This window comes from Typopeltis vanoorti, chromosome 19 (assembly GCF_054136105.1).
Source record: "Typopeltis vanoorti isolate ZY-2024b chromosome 19, IOZ_Tvanoo_1.0, whole genome shotgun sequence".
Lineage (NCBI taxonomy): Eukaryota > Metazoa > Arthropoda > Arachnida > Uropygi > Thelyphonidae > Typopeltis > Typopeltis vanoorti.
Window position 1 is genome coordinate 73485648 of NC_143567.1, and position 17761 is coordinate 73503408.

Here is a 17761-nt window from a genome sequence, read left to right on the forward strand (position 1 = left end):
AGGGGACTGGTATCTTAGTTAGTACTCTCTAGTACTTTGGCATATGATGGACTGTCCTCTATGGCCCAGCTAAGATCGATTAACTAGTGGGTTTTCCTGAGAGGGCAAACCATGTGGCAGCAAGTCTCCTTCCCAGTGGTTTGGGAATCAAGCCTTTTTGCAATGCTGTTTAGCTTCTGGGATAACCCTGATGTTCCACTTCCAAATGCATTTATTGCTGGTCAGATAGTGGACATGTGTTGCTCCACTGGCGCCAAACCAAAAAAATCCATTTGATTAGGAATCCTTCATCCTCAAATTTTTCTGGGCTCTTAGAAGATCCTCACCCCTCCAACAACAACAATAAATCTAATAACAGAAATAAGAAACAAAAGGCATTTGATAAATATGTATAAATAGACCATTGCTTTTCATCATCCAATGCAATGAAAACCCAATAGGGAAAATATCATTCTTGTTTATTCAAAAGGATTTAGAAGAACTGGCAGGATGTTTCAAAACATTTAAAAAGCTGCATTTGTGGTCATCTTGTTGAAACCCTCAGAAAAACAATCATGGGGAAGAGAATGCTAGTTATGGTAACAGCTTGTAAAATAATCAACTGTTCTAGAGGTCTGATATCAGAATGGGATCACTTTGATGTTCCAGATGAGGCAATATATTCATAGCTTAAAGAGCAGTGACAGGTGTAAGCTGCATCCTGATATCTAGGAATAGTCACTTGGTTGCAGCCAGGAATATCATCTCTACTTTTGAATTGCTTAAAGCTCCGCTATCATTAAAAGCGGGATATCTCAACTGTCCTCTTAGGCTGTACATTTCTAATCCACTAAGATGCTTTAAACATCAGAAATGCATAGGCATTCTGAATCTGGCTCTACTACCACCTGTGCCCAAGATTGTAGTAAAGAGCCTCTTTAAAGAAGCCTAAATGTATCATGTGATGGAGACCACTCAGTCTACTCCAGTGAATGCCAAAGGCGCAAGGACAAAACAGATACTCATGTTGGATGGTTAGTGGAGTAAAACAGTACTGGGAAAGTATTAGAAACACTTTAATCCTTCCAGTATTCCATCTCAGTCACAGAGACATCTTCAGGGAGTACAGTATGAAACTTATAAAACATAAAGGCAACAGAAAACCAAGTGAACTAATAGATGTGGATGAAAGATGAGTCCTAACTTTAATTTCAGCAGATTTGAACTTTATGTTTGGAAGTGTTTCTCTTTGAATAAAGTTCATTAATTTCCTGACTTGTTATTGTCTAACTCCTGAAACAAGTTCTAAAATCATCCTGCTGAATGAGAATATTTATCAAGAAATGTATTACAATGGTCATCACTGAAAGAAAAACCACCATAACCTCCACAGGAAAAAATGAATACTTCTATCCACTGAATACAAATTAAACACAAGAATTGACCCATGTTAACAAATCAGATGATGTATTAAATATTTTTCCAGAGGAAAAGATGGACACTGGCTTTCCTTATTTCCCAAAATATTGATAAACACAAATCACAGGAATGTCTTTTGGAAATCTGATCTCTACAAAAACCAACAGAATGGAGGGGATTCATTCAGTGGAACTGTTGTGGACTCTGCCAGAATATCAAAGACATCAAGGTTCTTCTATCTGCAGAAACATAAATGTATATTTTTATGCGGTTCCCACCCATGAAAGATTTATTTGTAAACCTGTAGTGCATTTGTACCATGGGTAGGCTAAGGATTTTGTGTGTGCGTGTGTGTATTATTTATTATTATTAATTTTTTTTATATACATATTTTTTAATAATTTTTACATAGTCTGGAAACCCTGCTCTAGAGGCCCAACATGGAACTATTTCAAGTGACTGTAGGCCTCCAGTGAGTTTCTGTCTGTATGAGACCTATTTAAAACCCAGTGATGACTTCATGTTTTTTCATGGAGGAATCCCAATCCTCATGTGCAGCGATACTCCTTTTCAGCATTTCTAGCTTAACACTGCTCTGGAAGTGATAGTCATTCTCTTGTCAGCCATTCACTTATTACAGTATGTTCCACTTATTTACCACTGAGTTAAATCAGATTGACCTTGATAATCTTATATTGCAAATAATCTTGGCCTATGTTTCTTATGGGTGACTTTAATGGACATGATATTCTCTGAGGCAGTGCCTTCATAAATGTGCAAGTCTGCAATTGTTGAGCATAAGCTTGATAACAGCTGCTTTCTTCTTAATGATAGATGCATTACCTTATTTCATATGTATACCATTTCTGCAGCAGATCTTGCAATCTGCTTCCCTGCTATTCTTGCACTGTCCATATGGGAACGGTGTCAATATATGTTGATGGGATCATTTTCCTTTGATTTGCACTATATATCCTCATAAGAACTATGTTTTTCTCCATGAACTCCCATATGGAAAATTGACCAGGCTCACTATAATACAAACATTCAGCTTTGAAATAATGTTGGATTTAATATCCACTCTGCCTTTGTAATCACTATAATACATTTTTTTCTATCTTGCAAAATTTAATGCTGAAGGAGTCAGCTGAATGTCTGTCGAGGAAGCAGTATAATGTGTGTCAGGGATTGTATTGTCCATTCAGCAGCTGCATTTCCAGAAACACATCTTGATTTCCATAATATCCAAAGCCATGGTGGAACCTTGAGTGCTAAGTAACCAAAAAACAATAGACTATGCATGAGATATATTTATAGATACTCTACTGCATCAAATCCCATTGCCTTTAAGCATGCTCAGGCTAAAGCATGTTATGTCAGAATCCAGAGTCAGAAACAATCTTTAATCCAGTTTACATCATCTATCATTCATACAACCAGTGCAAAAATTATGTGTGATGAAATCCAGAAAATAAAGGGTGGGCATAGAACACCATTCATCTACCCTGGAATATAATTGATGTGTAGTTGCTAAACCCAAAGTTGCAGATACCTTAGGAAATAGAGAATGCTTTGCTAATATCTCAGCAGCAGCTTCCTATCCTCCTAAAGTTTTTATACTGAGAAACAAGAGAAACAGTGGCTCAACTTTTCTATAAATAGATTAGAACCATATCAGACATTTATTAAGAAGGAATTAAAATGAGCACTTTTCTCTCTCATGCCAGTTCATTAAAGCTTAATGACATCAATTGTGAAATGATAAAGCATCCCCCACCATCTATTGTGAATTTCCTTCTCCTACCATACGACAGAAAACTTATCAAGTAGGAGTTTCCAGATTCACGGCATAAGTCATTTGTCATTGCCTTTCTGACCAGGAAATGGTCCAAACCAATCAAACAATTACTGACCTATTGCTCTGACCAGCTGTCTTTGTAAGATATAGGATGAAATAGTTAATGCCAGATGGGATAAAGATCTAAATACTACCACCCAATGTGGCTTTCATAGACAGGTCAGATTGGACCATTTGGTCCATCTAGAATTGATCTCTATCATGTGTCTGTATCATGAATGAGATGCATTCCTGAAACATAAACATCAACCTTTAGTTTTCTTTGACATAAAAAAGCTTATTACACAGCTTGTAGATGCAGCATATTAAAAGACCTCTTATAATTTAAGTCTAAGGGGACATCTTCCTTGTCTTAAGTGTTACACTTTGCCATGAAAGTGAACCTAGTCACTGGGCCACTTCCTCCCACCCTAGGCACTGCTCTATATATTGATGAATTTACAATTTTCTGTCATTCTTGTAATATTAGCATAATTGTAAGACAACTAACAAGCAGTTGATCATATTTGTTTATGAACTCTTAGTTATGAATTGAGATTTTCTGCCTGAAGGATACACTAACTGTCAGGGTAGAGATTGAATTCTTTGCAAAGAAAATGAGTCACAAGAAGCCGTGTTCTTTGGACTCTTTTACTGAACTCTGTACCTTCCTTGCGGAATTCAACTATGAGAAAAGTGCAAGAAAGTATTGAATATCCTTTGCACTTTATCCTCAACAGAATGGGGTGTGGATTGATGTTCTCTGCTTTGTCTCTATCATGTGTCTGTTTACTCAGAGCTTGATTATGAGTCTAAGGTCTACACTTTTGCAAAGGAGAGTACTGTGCATTTGTTCAATTCTCATAATCGGTAAAACTAAGACAATGGGAGTTATTTGTTGCACCATTCAATAATCTGTTGTGCAACTTAAGTGTGATTCACTGTGCTGAAACAAGTTCTAAAGCCTGACTTTTCTTTTGGTTATGCAAAGTCTAAAGTTGCATAAAGTCTATATGTCAAGATTATGTAAATCACCAATAGTATACTGATTGGTCAGTGTCTCAAGTATTCTGCTTCACTTTTTATGCATCAGAATAATGGTATTTTTCCTTTAGTGTTACACTAAAGGAAAGCATAACGGTGATCAGCATTCATTTTACACAAATTATGGACTCTACAACCACGTTATAAATAATTATTTTAATTTCCCGACATTTCAACCTTCAGATTAAGGTCATCATCTGGAGTATACACACATATATATAGAGACAAGCTAAATGACATTCACAGTATGCTGAAAAGGCAATGAATTGATCAATGGTTATTTTACTGGCCTGACCTGACCTCTAGTGAAAATAAAATCAAATTATAATAAATAAATGAAATAAAATAACTACATCAAAGCTATTTTCTATATAAGACAATATTAGAAAATCTTTCTTTCATATAGATAGTTTTGTTATAGTAAAAACGTAAATAAATACAGTAAAAATTTTATTTTATTTTCACCAGAGATCAGGCCAGTAAAATAACCATTGATCAATTCATTGTCTCTTCAGCATACTGTGTGAAATGTAATTTAGCTTGTCTCTGTATATATATATATATGTGTATACTCCAGATAATGACCTTGATATGAAGGTCAAAACATCGGGAAATTAAAATAATTATTTATAACACGGTTGTGGAGCCCATAATTTTGTGTAAAAAGAATAATGGTAGCCTTTTTTTCATGCTCTCAGTACATCATTTTTCTTCAGGCAGTCTTTTTACCTTATGTCTAAAGAAAAATGATGTACTGAGAGCATGAAAAAAAGACTACCATTATTCTTTTTACACAAATTATGGACTCCACAACAGTGTTGAGGATAACTTTTGCTAAAAGCAAGTTATCCTCACTTGCTTTTAGAAGTTCAGTGACTCCATCCTCTTCTGCAACGTTTTAATTTTTCATGCATTGGATGGTCCACATAACTTCGGGTAGAATTTGTGGCACTTCATTTATATCATAGTTGTCTGTTTCATTTGTTTTGTCATCCTGGCATAATATTGAATAACATTCTTCAATTTTTTTGCTATAGCATATCTATCTAATTATACTCCCATCTTGTAATTTGACCCCAGCCATTTGTTTGTTAATATTTATCAGTTGTTTGGCTTTTTTGAGGCTGCAGTTATCTCTGGTCATTTGTTGTATGAGTTAAAAATTGAATTTCTTTTTTCTTCCTTGGTACATATTCAATGTTATTTATTAGGCTTCTGGTTTGTTCGTTTCTTCATAAGTTGTCGCATTTCTTCAGAAATTTTGTCTTGTTTTTGTTTTCTGGTACTAGCTATTTCACATGAGCATTGTAAGAGGTTTGGGTAATGTCATTATTGTCTGATAGATCAGTATCGTTATCTATATTAAGGTTTATAAATCTTTGTTTAATTCATGTCTAAATATTTCTTTTTTTATTATTGATTTTGTTTACATTTGTTTTATTTTGATCCTTGGAACCCCCCCCCCCCCATTTGGGGGGGGGGTCAAGTAAACTGTCAAATAAACATTTGACAGTTTATTTGAATCGAACTATGTACCATATGGAGATCACTTCCAATATTGAAGGTTTTGATAATAGAACATTCCTGAAATATATTTTTTCTGCTACTGAAAATAAAGTCAGTTTCACTAATCCTTCCACTTGGACTTGTCCATATAATGTATTTGGACTTGGATGTGGATTTTTTATTGAAAAAAGAATTCATTATGTAGAAGTTTTTTTTCTGTGAATTCAATTAATATTGTTCCACTGTTATCTTTAGCATCATATCCAAAATTTCCCATTCAGAAATTCAGATTGTTACCTTTTGTTGTAAATTTGTGTAGAAGTCCTCAATTTTTTTAATCAGCATGACATTGTTGGGCTGTAACTTGGATGACCTAGCAAGTGTATCTTTTTGATATCTGGACAATAATATCTGCTATGTGATCATATATATTGTCAAATTCTATAGTACAGTATATCTTTGTTTTTTAATTCAAAAATTTCTTACTATTATGTCTAACTTCACACAACTAGAATGTCCCATTTTAGTTGCTTTAACTCTTCTGTTAGTTGGGGTGCTTCAGTGCCAAGAGCTCTACCCAGTGATTCATAGCCCTCTGCCTTCATATTTAGCTGCCTGCTGCTGAATGTAATAATCTGGCCATTGGGGAGTGAAACTATTTTATTCCTGTCTGATTCACCTTGGAAGTTTGGACCATGATGCAAATACTAGTCCACTGCAGATTGGTGAAAGGTAATTTTCAAATGGGAGATCCAGTCCTAAAACCACTAGTCCATGGCTGTTTGTTTGTTACATTGAGATCTGCCGTGATATCCAATGAATGGGTCAGGATTTTCTTTCCCTACCTCCTGAAGATGCACATGGCAGCTAACAGACACCCCAAGAAAATCTATTGCATTCCAAATAGTAACAGATGATGATAATAATAATATCAATGTTCTTAATTCTTTTATCTCAAAAAGTATGTCATGCCATATCCTTTGTTCTTGCAAAGGTTTATATTCTCTGCAAGCTTGAAATATTTTTCAGAGTTAGCGATTGACTATTTGAATATGCTCAAAACTTGTAGCTCCTACAACTCTTGTAAGAGGTAGTATCATTATCAAATTCCTGCCATGTACAGGATATGATATATGATATGAAAAATTTGCATCGTTACTAACTTCTTACCTACAACCTTCCTCCAAATCAGTCTGTTACCTGTCAAGACTCCAACATTATCAGATCTTATATTTCTATCTTCTAAGGCACCTTCTACCACATCAATCCACCTATGTCTTTTCCTGCCAATCTGCAGAGAAAACTTGTTTTGCTAATCTTTCTTTCCCATTCTTTTAAGTGACCATACCATCTGAGATTAGCTCTGCTAACACATTCCTGGATGCTGACAATGTAAAGTTCTTTCCTAATATCATCATTTTTAATATGATACTGCCATTGATCCCATATGTTCAAGCCTCTAATCTTTCTCAGGACTCTCATCTGTGGTCTCTAGTCTTTGGTCAAGTGTTTTACTTCTGACCCAGCTCTCAGAGCCATAAGTTAAAATTAGTTTGAACACTTTCTTGTATACAGCTGATTTAGTGTTCTGACTAATATCTCTTTTATTCCATACGAATTTATTCAGTTAACTTCTAACCATACCAGCTTTATTGATTCTGTTGTCTATTTCGATATTTAATTTACCATGTTCACTAAAAATTGTGCCTAAGTAGCTGAAATGTATTCTCCATTCACAGTGCAGTTGATATTTTCTGCCTATTTTCATTGTCTTTGTTTTGTTATTGCTGACCTTCACGCCATATCTATTACAACAGTTATTCAATTTTGTCAGGCAATCTTGCAGACTTCTAGCAGATTTATTTAGAAGTATAACATCATCTGCATAAAGCAAAGAGCTGAGATTAACATCTCCAATTTTGATATCAGGTTTAATACCACTCTCTTTCATAATGTGATCCATATAGATAATGAATAACAGAGGGGATAATGTACATCCTTGTCTCACACCAGATTTAACATTAAACGATCTTCCTGTACTTCAATTCTAACTGCTGACTTACAACTCAAATAAAGACTAAGCATAGCATTGCTTGATATAATGCCCCATTGACCCCATATAACTGTAGAGTTTTGAATAGCTTCTCTCTTGGCACCTTATCATTTGCCTTTTCCAGATCTACAAAATTTAAATACAGATCTTTGTTATATTCCCATGATTTCTCAACTATTTGTCGTAAAGTGAAAATCTGATCCTGTTAGCCTCTATTTGGCCTGAATCCAACTTCTACTTCACCAAGCTTCTCTTCAACAATCCTTCTCAAGTAAAAGTTCTCAAGTATACTTGCATGAATCTTCCCAGAAATACTCAGTAGAAAAATACCTCTGTAATTTTCACATTCAGTTTTATTTCCCTTTTTATATATGGGTACTATGAGAGCTCTACTCCAATCATCGGGAATTCGTCCCTCTGTCCAAGCTTTCTGAACTATGTGGTGCAGCCACTGTAAGACTTTTATACCGCCATACCATACTTCAGCATTTCTTGTCGAATATCATCTATTCCAGTTGCCTTTCTGCATTTCTGGCCTTTGACAGATTTTTCTACTTCTAGTATGGATTCCTGACTGCATCCCTGTTGAGTGTTTTTTTACCACTGTGCTATCACTAATTGTTTCATTTAGCAATTTTTCGAATAATTTTTCGAAGTTATTACTCCATATTTCAAGGATATATTTTTCTCCAGTTTTCATGTCACCTTTATCATCTCTAATTCCTTTTACAGCATTCTTTCCTCCATTTCTGAGCTGCTTCAACAACCTCCAGAATATCTTGCCACCTTCTTGATATTTATTTTCCATGTTCTTACCAAAGCCTTCCCATGACTTTTGTTTAGCTTTCTTACATTTGTCTCTGTATTCTCTAAGAGCACATGCTGACTTATTTGCTGGGAACTTTTGATATAGTTTCTTCTTTTCCTTCACTGCCTCTTTAACTTCCTGAGTCCACCATGGAGTTCTGATTTTTCTATCCTTGCAGACAACCTCACCACATGCCTCTCTGGCTGAATCAATCAATGTTTTCTTCATGATTTGCTACTGAATCTCCAAGGTTTGGAGATTCAGTGGCAAATCATGAAGAAAATATTTTGTTTGTGTATTTTAGTCTACAGTTCACATCTGAGAGCTGCTCAACTTTTATTCTGCTAAAGACTTAATGGTGATCACTTCCAATTTCAAATCCTCTGTGCACTCGAGTGTCCTGCACCAGGGAGAAAACATCACTATCAGCAATAACATAGTCAATGAGACTTCTCTTATTCCTTGCCTCGTCTCTCCATGTGAATTTGTGCACATTTTTATGTTGGAACATGGTGTTAGTAATAACCAGTCCATGTCTTGAGCAGAAATCCAACAGGTATTTGCCATTATTATTAGCTTTGCTCTGTTCTCCAAATTTTCCCAAAATATTTTTGTATGTCTGACGATCATTTCCTACTCTGCTATTTAGATCCCCAACGAGGACCAACTTTTCCTTTTTCTTACTTTAGAGAAAGCAACTGACGCAATGAAAAAGGAAAAGTAAGAGGTAGTATACATATATAGTATCATTCACTGTCTTGGACACTTACAGCAAGGTATTCATTAAATAATGCCATCTTCATGTTTTTGTTTGTATTTCCATTTATTTGACTATTTTCAAATACATTTGACTCTCATTATAACCAACTAAGTTATAGCAGACTCACTGACTATAGCAACTACTGGAAGAACCCAATGTTAGCATAGTAGATAAAAGTTATTCTAACAAAAATAAAAAAATCACTTGAGCAAACTTTTCGCTATTACAGACTGTCTCTAGTGTCCTTACTAGTTCACTTTAGCGAGCATCAGTGCAGTTGAATTGCTTTGATTTACACATCTTGGTCACAAAACTGAGCATTTTGTGATTTAGTTGTGTAAAAAAGATATCCGTGCTGCATTGAGTAGTATCTGTGAAACGTTTCAGTTAAAGATGTCACTATTGTGTCACTGATGTTGAAAATGTCTAAGTTTATCAATATTCTGTTCAGAAAAGGTTATGTACTAAAGAACAAAGTAGGAAATTATGACCATCTGAGGAGAATGAGGTCACTTCCATGATATCAGTTGCTAAATGGGAAGGATCTCAGTAGGACATGAGAAGTATTGATAAAAAAAATTATATCAACGATGCAGTAATGGATTTTGTCCCTAGAGTGTGAAGCGTGAATAGGTAGTATTTCCGTTTATTTCCATAGGAATGAAATGGATGTGCAGTCTTTTTAAGAAAAGGATGATGTGGAAAAAGTGCCATATACTGTATGCATAAGGATGACATCAGTTATGAGAATTATGAGGTACAGGCCAGAAGAGTTGCAACTATTGCACAGAAAGTTAAGTGTGAGTATGAAGAGAAACTGGCTTTGTAAGGTAAAGACAGTGCAGATTTCTATTATATTGCAAGTAAAACGATGACTGGTAAAAGAAAAATTGCTGGCAAATGCAGATCCTGTGTGTGTGCATGGAAAATGCAGAAGATTATTCATCTAATCAGAATGATTGTTCAACCTATTTTCCTAAAAGCTTTCAACCTGGTAGTAGTATTTATTTCTTGAATAGTTAAGTAAAATACACATTCCATTAATTATTTAAAATGATTTTATTGTAATGTGTATTTGTGTTATGAAATATTGTAAATAATATTTCTGATAAGAATTAATGAAAAATGTAAATAATTATATAAGTGTATATGTACTGTTAGTGCTTACTGTTGTTGACATTGGAACAAAGCAATTCTAAAACTTAATTTTCTTCAGTGCATGGAGAATTTTTAGACGCATGAAGCAAGGAAATACTGAAGAAAAGTGTGGAGTAATGTTATTTCAGTGAAGTTTTAGAAGATATTTATCTGGACAAAGGCATATGTTGACATAGATATTGCCAAACACAGAACAAGGAACCATGATGTGATTGCACTCAATATGATGCCACAGCATTTTCTCGGATAGCAATAGATAATAACAGCTAAAGAGTTGATAAGGAGAGTTTAGTGATGAGAGAGGAAAAATTCGAAGTATGAAATAATTGCCCTTAGGTGTAGTGAGTTCATCTAGCGTGAATGAATTTAAGGGAATGTATGATAGTTGGTTTGGATAATTTATAGACTCCCTTGATGAGTTCTTGACTCCCTGGAGGTCTCAGATAATAATAATAATAATACAGATCCAGAATTTCTTTAAATTTTAAGGGCAATTATTTCATACTTCGAAAATACTCGGAATATGAGTTTAAAGATCATTAACCCACTGTGCAGCCATTGAGATCTGTTTATCTCTCAGTAACTGATTTATTCTGGTAACCAAATCACCATGCATCTCTTATAATTTTATGAATTAAGCAGTACTCGGTTAAAGGCAATATAAAGCAAAGCATTGTCTAATTAATGATCAGAAGAATGTAAAAAATAAGAAATAGATTAAGTAAATTATTTACTCTGAATATATAGCAAGTGATTCATCATTAATTTTCATATTCTCCCTTAGACATCAACTGCAATTGATTTTGCCTTGATTGTTTTTTTTTTTTTTTCTTGGTTGATTTTCAGACACAAAATATTTGGGGAAAATTTGGAGAAAAGAGCAAAGCTAATAATAATGGCAAATATCTGTTAGATTTCTGCTCAGGAGATGGACTGGTTATTACTAACACAGTGCTCCAACATAAAAATGTGCACAAATTCACATGAGAGAGAAGAGGTAAAGAATAAGAAAAGTCTCATTGACTATGTGCAGGACACCAGAGTGTAGAGAGGATTTGAAATTGGAAGTGATTACCATTTAGTTTTCAGCAAGATAAAATTGAATTTCATATTGAAAAGAAGAACATATAAGAAAGTTTTAAAGGAAATTAAAAGTTGAGCAGCTCTCAGATGTGACCTGTAGACTAAAATACACAAACATTATTCAAGAAAAAATGAAAGAGTTTGAGAACAGAAACCAAACCGTGGAGATTCAGTGCTAAACACTGAAGAAAACATTGATTGATTTTTCATTTTACACAAATTATGGACTCTACAGCCGTGTTATAAATAATTATTTTAATTTCCCGACGTTTCGATCTTCGTATTAAGTCATCATCTGGAATACACACACACACACACACACACACACACACACACACACACACACACACACACACACACACACACACACACACACACACACACAGAGACAAGCTAAATTACATTTTATACAGTATGCTGAAAAGACAATGATTTGATCAACTGTTATTCTATTGGCCTGATCTCTAGTGAAAATAAAATTACAATAAATGAAATAAAATAAATTAATTACATCAAAGCTATATTCTATTTAAGACAACATCAGAGAAACATTCTTTCATATAGATAGTTTTTGTTACAGTAAAATTGATGTCCTAATTTAACATGAGAATTGTTATATTAAATTTGTTGTTGATCTGATGTTGATGATTTATCTGATGTCTTAAATAGAATATCACTTTGATGTAGTTAATTTATTTTATTTCATTTATTTATTTATTTTCACTAGAGGTCAGGCCAGTAGAATAACCATTGATCAAATCATTGTCTCTTCAGCATACTGTGTGAATAATTTAGTTTGTGTCTGTATGTGTGTATATATATATATATATGTGTGTGTGTGTATACTCCAGATGATGACCTTAATATGAAGATCAAAACGTTGGGAAATTAAAATAAAATAATTATTTATAACACGGTTGTAGAGACCATAATTTGTGTAAACTGAATGCTGAAATTAGTAACACTAAAGGAAATGGGGGTTAAATATTCATATATGGATATAAACTATGTAACACTAAAGGAAATGGGGGTTAAAAACATTGATTGATTCAGCCAGAGAGGCATGTGGCGATGTTGTCTACAAGAGTAGATAAATCAGAACTCTATGGTGGAAACAGAAAGTTAAAGAGGGCAATGAAGGAAAAGAAGAAAGCATATCAAAAGTTCCTGGCAAATAAGTCAGCTTGTGTAAAATTAGCTAAACAAAAGTCATGGAAAGACTTTGGTAAGAAAATAGAATATTAAGAAGGTGGCAAGATATTCTGGAGGTTGTTGAAGCAGCTCAAAAATGGAAGAAAGAATGCTGTAAAAGGAATTAGAGATGATGAAGGTGACATGAAAACTGTAGAAAAAGTTATCCTTGAAGTATGGAGTAATTACTTCAAAAAATTGCTAAATGAAACAATCAGTGACAGCACAGCAGTAAAAAACACTGACCATACATGCAATCAGAATACATATCCATACTTGAAGTAGAAAAAGCTGTCAAAGGCCTGAAATGTGGAAAAGCAGCTGGCATAGATGATATTCAACCAGAAATGCTTAAGTATGGAGGTATAAAAGTCTTACAGTGGCTGCACTGCATAGTTCAGAAGGCCTGGACAGAGGGACGAATTCTCGATGATTGGAGTAGAGCTCTCATAGTACCCATATATAAAAAGGGAAATAAAACTGAATGTGAGAATTACAGAGGTATTTCCCTACTGAGCGATCCTGGTAAGCTTTATGCAAGTATACTTGAGAAACGGTTCAGAAGAATTGTGGAAGAAAAGTTGGTGAAGAACAAGCTGGATTCAGGCCAAATAGAGGCTGTCAGGATCAAATTTTCATTTTACGACAAATAGTTGAGAAATCGTGGAATATAACAAAGATCTGTACTTAAGTTTTGTAGATCTAGAAAAGGCATATGACAAGGTGCCAAGAAAGAAGCTATTCAAAATGCTACAGTTGTATGGTGTCAATGGGGCATTATATCAAATAATGCTTTCTTTATTTGATATCTTTGAGTTGTAAGTCAGCTGCTAGAATTAAAGGAAGTACAGGAAGATGCTTAAGTATGTTAAATCTGGTGTTAGACAATGATGTACATTATCCCTTCTGTTATTCATTATTTATACAGATCACATTATGAAAGAGAATGGTATTAAACCTGATGTCAAAATTGGAGATGTTAATCTCAGCTTTTTGCTTTATGCAGATGATGTTATACTTCTAAATAAATCCGCTGGAAGTCTGCAAGATTCCCGAATTAAATTGTTGTAATTGTTTTGGCATGAAAGTCAGCAATAACAAGACAAAGACGATGAAAATAGGCTGAAGCATTGAAAATATCTACTGCATTGTGAATGAAGAACCTACAGGACAAGTAAAACCTTTCAGCTACTTAGACATGATTTTTAGTGAAGATGGCAAATTAAATCAACAAAGCTGGTATGGTGTGAAGTCAACTGAATAAATTTATATGGAATAAGAGAGAAATCAGTCAGAACACTAAATCAGCTATATGTACAAGACAGTGTTCAAACCAATTTTAACTTATGGATCTGAGAGCTGGGTTAAAAATAAAACACTTGACCAAAGACTAGAGACCAAATATGAGAGTCCTGAGAAAGATTAGAGGCGTAAACAGATGGCATGAATGCAATATCATATTAAAAACGAGGATATTAGGAGAGAACTTGACATTGTTAGCATCCAGGAATGTGTTAGTAGAGCTAAGCTCAGGTGATATAGTCATTTAAACAGAATAGGAGAGGAAAGATTAGCAAAACAAGTGTTCTCTGCCAGTTTAGCAGGAAATAGACCCAGAGGAAGGCCAAGAGGTGGATTATATAGTAAAAAGTGCGTTAGAAGATAGAAATATTCAATCTGGTAAAGTTGGAGTTTTGACAGGTAATAGATTGATTTGGAGGAAAATTGTAGATAGGAAGTTATTAATGATCTAAATTTTTCATGTAGTACTATCATATCCTGTACTCACCCCTTGAGGGTACATGTCAGGAATTTGATAATGATGTTGATCTTTTTTCAAAGAGCTGGAGGATGAGAATGATGCTGGGAGGTCAACTTTATCTTAGAAATATTACAATGTACTAATTATGTAAGAGAGAAGGAAGTGAATAAGTTCATAGTGTGCACCTAATATGGACATCTCTTGAAGTTTGGTGGAAGGAATGAAAGCCTTCATTTCAAAAAAGATTATTTTAGTTCTGCAGTCAGAATGGATTAGTAGAGCAGAAACTATAGTGAGACATTGTTAAGAATTGGAAATCATGAAGGTCCTGTGATTTGGTGCCTTTGTAGTAGTGAAAGGACACACAGTCTGGAAATGGCTAAGTAGTTAACTTTTATGGCTTTATACTTAAAAGATTATGAATCAGTTGCCAAAATCTTTATAGTAAATAATTTTCTACTATTTAACCTCCCCTCCTTCCCCCATTTTCAAATCATCAGTTGCTGGGTACACTGTATTTGCCAGGTCTCACATGTCAGAAGCAGACACTAGTCATAGATCATCTGGCTAGACTTCCTTATCCAAAATCTGACAAGTTATCACATAAAATTGCATTACATTTCTGCAACTTTATAATTACATACACTTCAGTTTTCTGTGTGTATGGAGGTTTTAAATCACATACATAATTTCCACTTCTCTGTGCAATGTTGTTTCTCGTGACCTGTTTTAGTTCCGAGTACGAGTATATGGTAATTGTACATGTGAATAAGACCACATTTGAAGGTAAGTACATGTAGCCACTGCTTGCATAGGAATCAGTACTAATAATTAAATTAAAAGCACAAATATTTAACTATCTTTTGTATAACATGATCAGCATGGAAGAAGAATGAGGAATTAAACATTCAAAAGTAACTGAATATAGCCAAATGGCACCTAGATAATAGATTTTGACACCTAGATGACAGCCATGTGGCTGTCATCTAGGTAGCAACTAGATGACAGCCATGTGGCTGTCATCTAGTTGCCAAGCACAGCTTACGTATGCTGGCCTTTAGATCAGTGGTTCCCAACATTTTTCCACTTGTGTACCCCTTTTAAACCCATTTCTATAAATTGTACCCCTTGTTTTTAAAATAGTGGTGATTCAAACTTAACATTTATTGTTCCATAACTAACGTTTTGCATTTTGTTTACTTTACTTGTTTTTCTGCCATTACTGATTATTTTTCGTGTACCTCTGAACAGCCCAGCACATATCCCCGGGGTATGCATACCACCTGTTGGGAACCGATTCTCTAGATGAATAGCTGCTTGTATATATTCTGTTATATCCAGTTACTTCTGAATGTTTACTTCCTTGTTCTTATTCTATACTAATCATAATGAAATATTTATGCTTTATGCTTTTAATTATGTTATTTGTACTAATTTCCATATCTGCAATGGTTAAAAGTATTTCTCTTCTGTTAAAAGCTGTTCACAGGTACTTGCTTTTAATTATAAAGGTATAGCTGATTGACTGTTCTTTTTTTTCCCCTGATAATTTATGTTAGTATTGGAAATAATGTTTACAGAGAATATTATTCACATCTATGCTGAGCTACAGTGAATGAATATATGGGCATTATAATTCTACTTAGAAAAAGATTCACCCTATCTAATAACAGAAATTTATAAGTTGTACTCTGGTAAATATTACATCATTCATAAATGTTAACTCAATATATTAATTTTGTTATTCTTATGATTACATTATAATTAAATTTTATATAAAATAAACCTTGCATATATGCACATAAAAGGTCATGCATAAATGAACGGTTAAAAGAAAACACTTGCTAGGATGGGATATGAGGTTATGCTTATGACTTTCATTATAATAAATTTACAAGAATTCATATTTACTTCTTGTGTTTCAGGGTGTTGACCAAGACAAACTTGGAATATATGTGAAATCTGTAGTGAAAGGTGGAGCAGCAGATCTGGTAAGTTACACTTTCTTTAGCCATCTGATATATATATTCATCATCATGAGTTTTGTGATATGTATATGCTCAAGGATTGTTCAGACAATTTTTCTCCAAATTAGTCTATTACTTGTCAGCACTCCAATATTGTCATATCTAACATTTTATTCTTCTAAGCCACTTTTGGCTAAATCAATCCATCTAGATCTTGATCTTAGAAAGACCAAGAGTTCTAGGTAGATTGATTTAGTCATCTTGGCATCAAACACCTGCTTTGCTGTGTTTGATGCCAAGACATACCAAAACATACCTCACCTCTATTTAAATGACCAATCCACCTTAGGTTAGCTCTGCTCACACATTCTTGAATGCTAACAATCTTAAGTTCCTTTCAAATATCTTCATTTTTTATATGATTCTACCATTGACACCATCTGTTCACTCTCCTAATTTTTCTCAGAATTCTTATATCTGTGGAGCTCCAGTCTCTGATCAAATGTTATTTCTAACCCAACTCTCACATTCATAACTTATAACTGGTTTGAATATTGCTAATTTCTCTTATTCCATATGAATTTATTCATCTGGCTTCCTACCATACCAGCTTTGCTTATCCTGTTTATTTCCAAATTTAATTTGCCATCTTCACTAAGAACTGTGTTTAAATAGCTGAAATATTTTACTTGTTCTATAGGTTCTCCATTGAGAATGCAGCTTAAGTTTTCTATGTTTCTGTCTATTTTCATTGTTTTGGTCTTTTTATTACTGATTTTCATGTCAAATTTGTTACAGCTATCATGCAATTTAGTTAGAGAGCTCTGGAGACTTGCACTCAATATGTTTAGGAGTATATTATCTGCATAAAGCATAGAACTAAATTTGACATTTCTGATTCTAATATCAGGTTAAATCTACTTTCTTTCATAATGCAATCCATATACAAGAGTGAAGATAATGTGCATCTTTGTCTTACCCTTGATTTTACATCAGACAGTCTTCTTGTATTTTGATCAATTCTTATTGCTGACTTACAACTTAAGTATAGATGTGTATTGCTCTGTATAATGTTCCATATAATTGTAGTGTTTTGAAAAGATTTTCTATGGGTGCCTTGTCATATGCCTTTTCCAGATCTACAAAACTTAAGTACAGATCCTTGTTATATTCCCATAATTTCTCAAATATTTG

General features: G+C 34.1%; 1 protein-coding gene across 3 annotated transcripts in view; it reads left to right on the top strand.

The window, feature by feature from the left end:
• LOC150096246 (afadin-like) overlaps positions 1-17761 on the top strand; it is a 512466-nt gene that overhangs the window by 298758 nt on the left and 195947 nt on the right. For all 3 annotated transcript variants that reach the window (XM_090409377.1, XM_090409378.1, XM_090409379.1), the window contains exon 19: positions 16526-16591. In XM_090409377.1, the coding sequence (XP_090265503.1) occupies positions 16526-16591 (66 nt within the window). The remainder of the gene's footprint in view (positions 1-16525; positions 16592-17761) is intronic.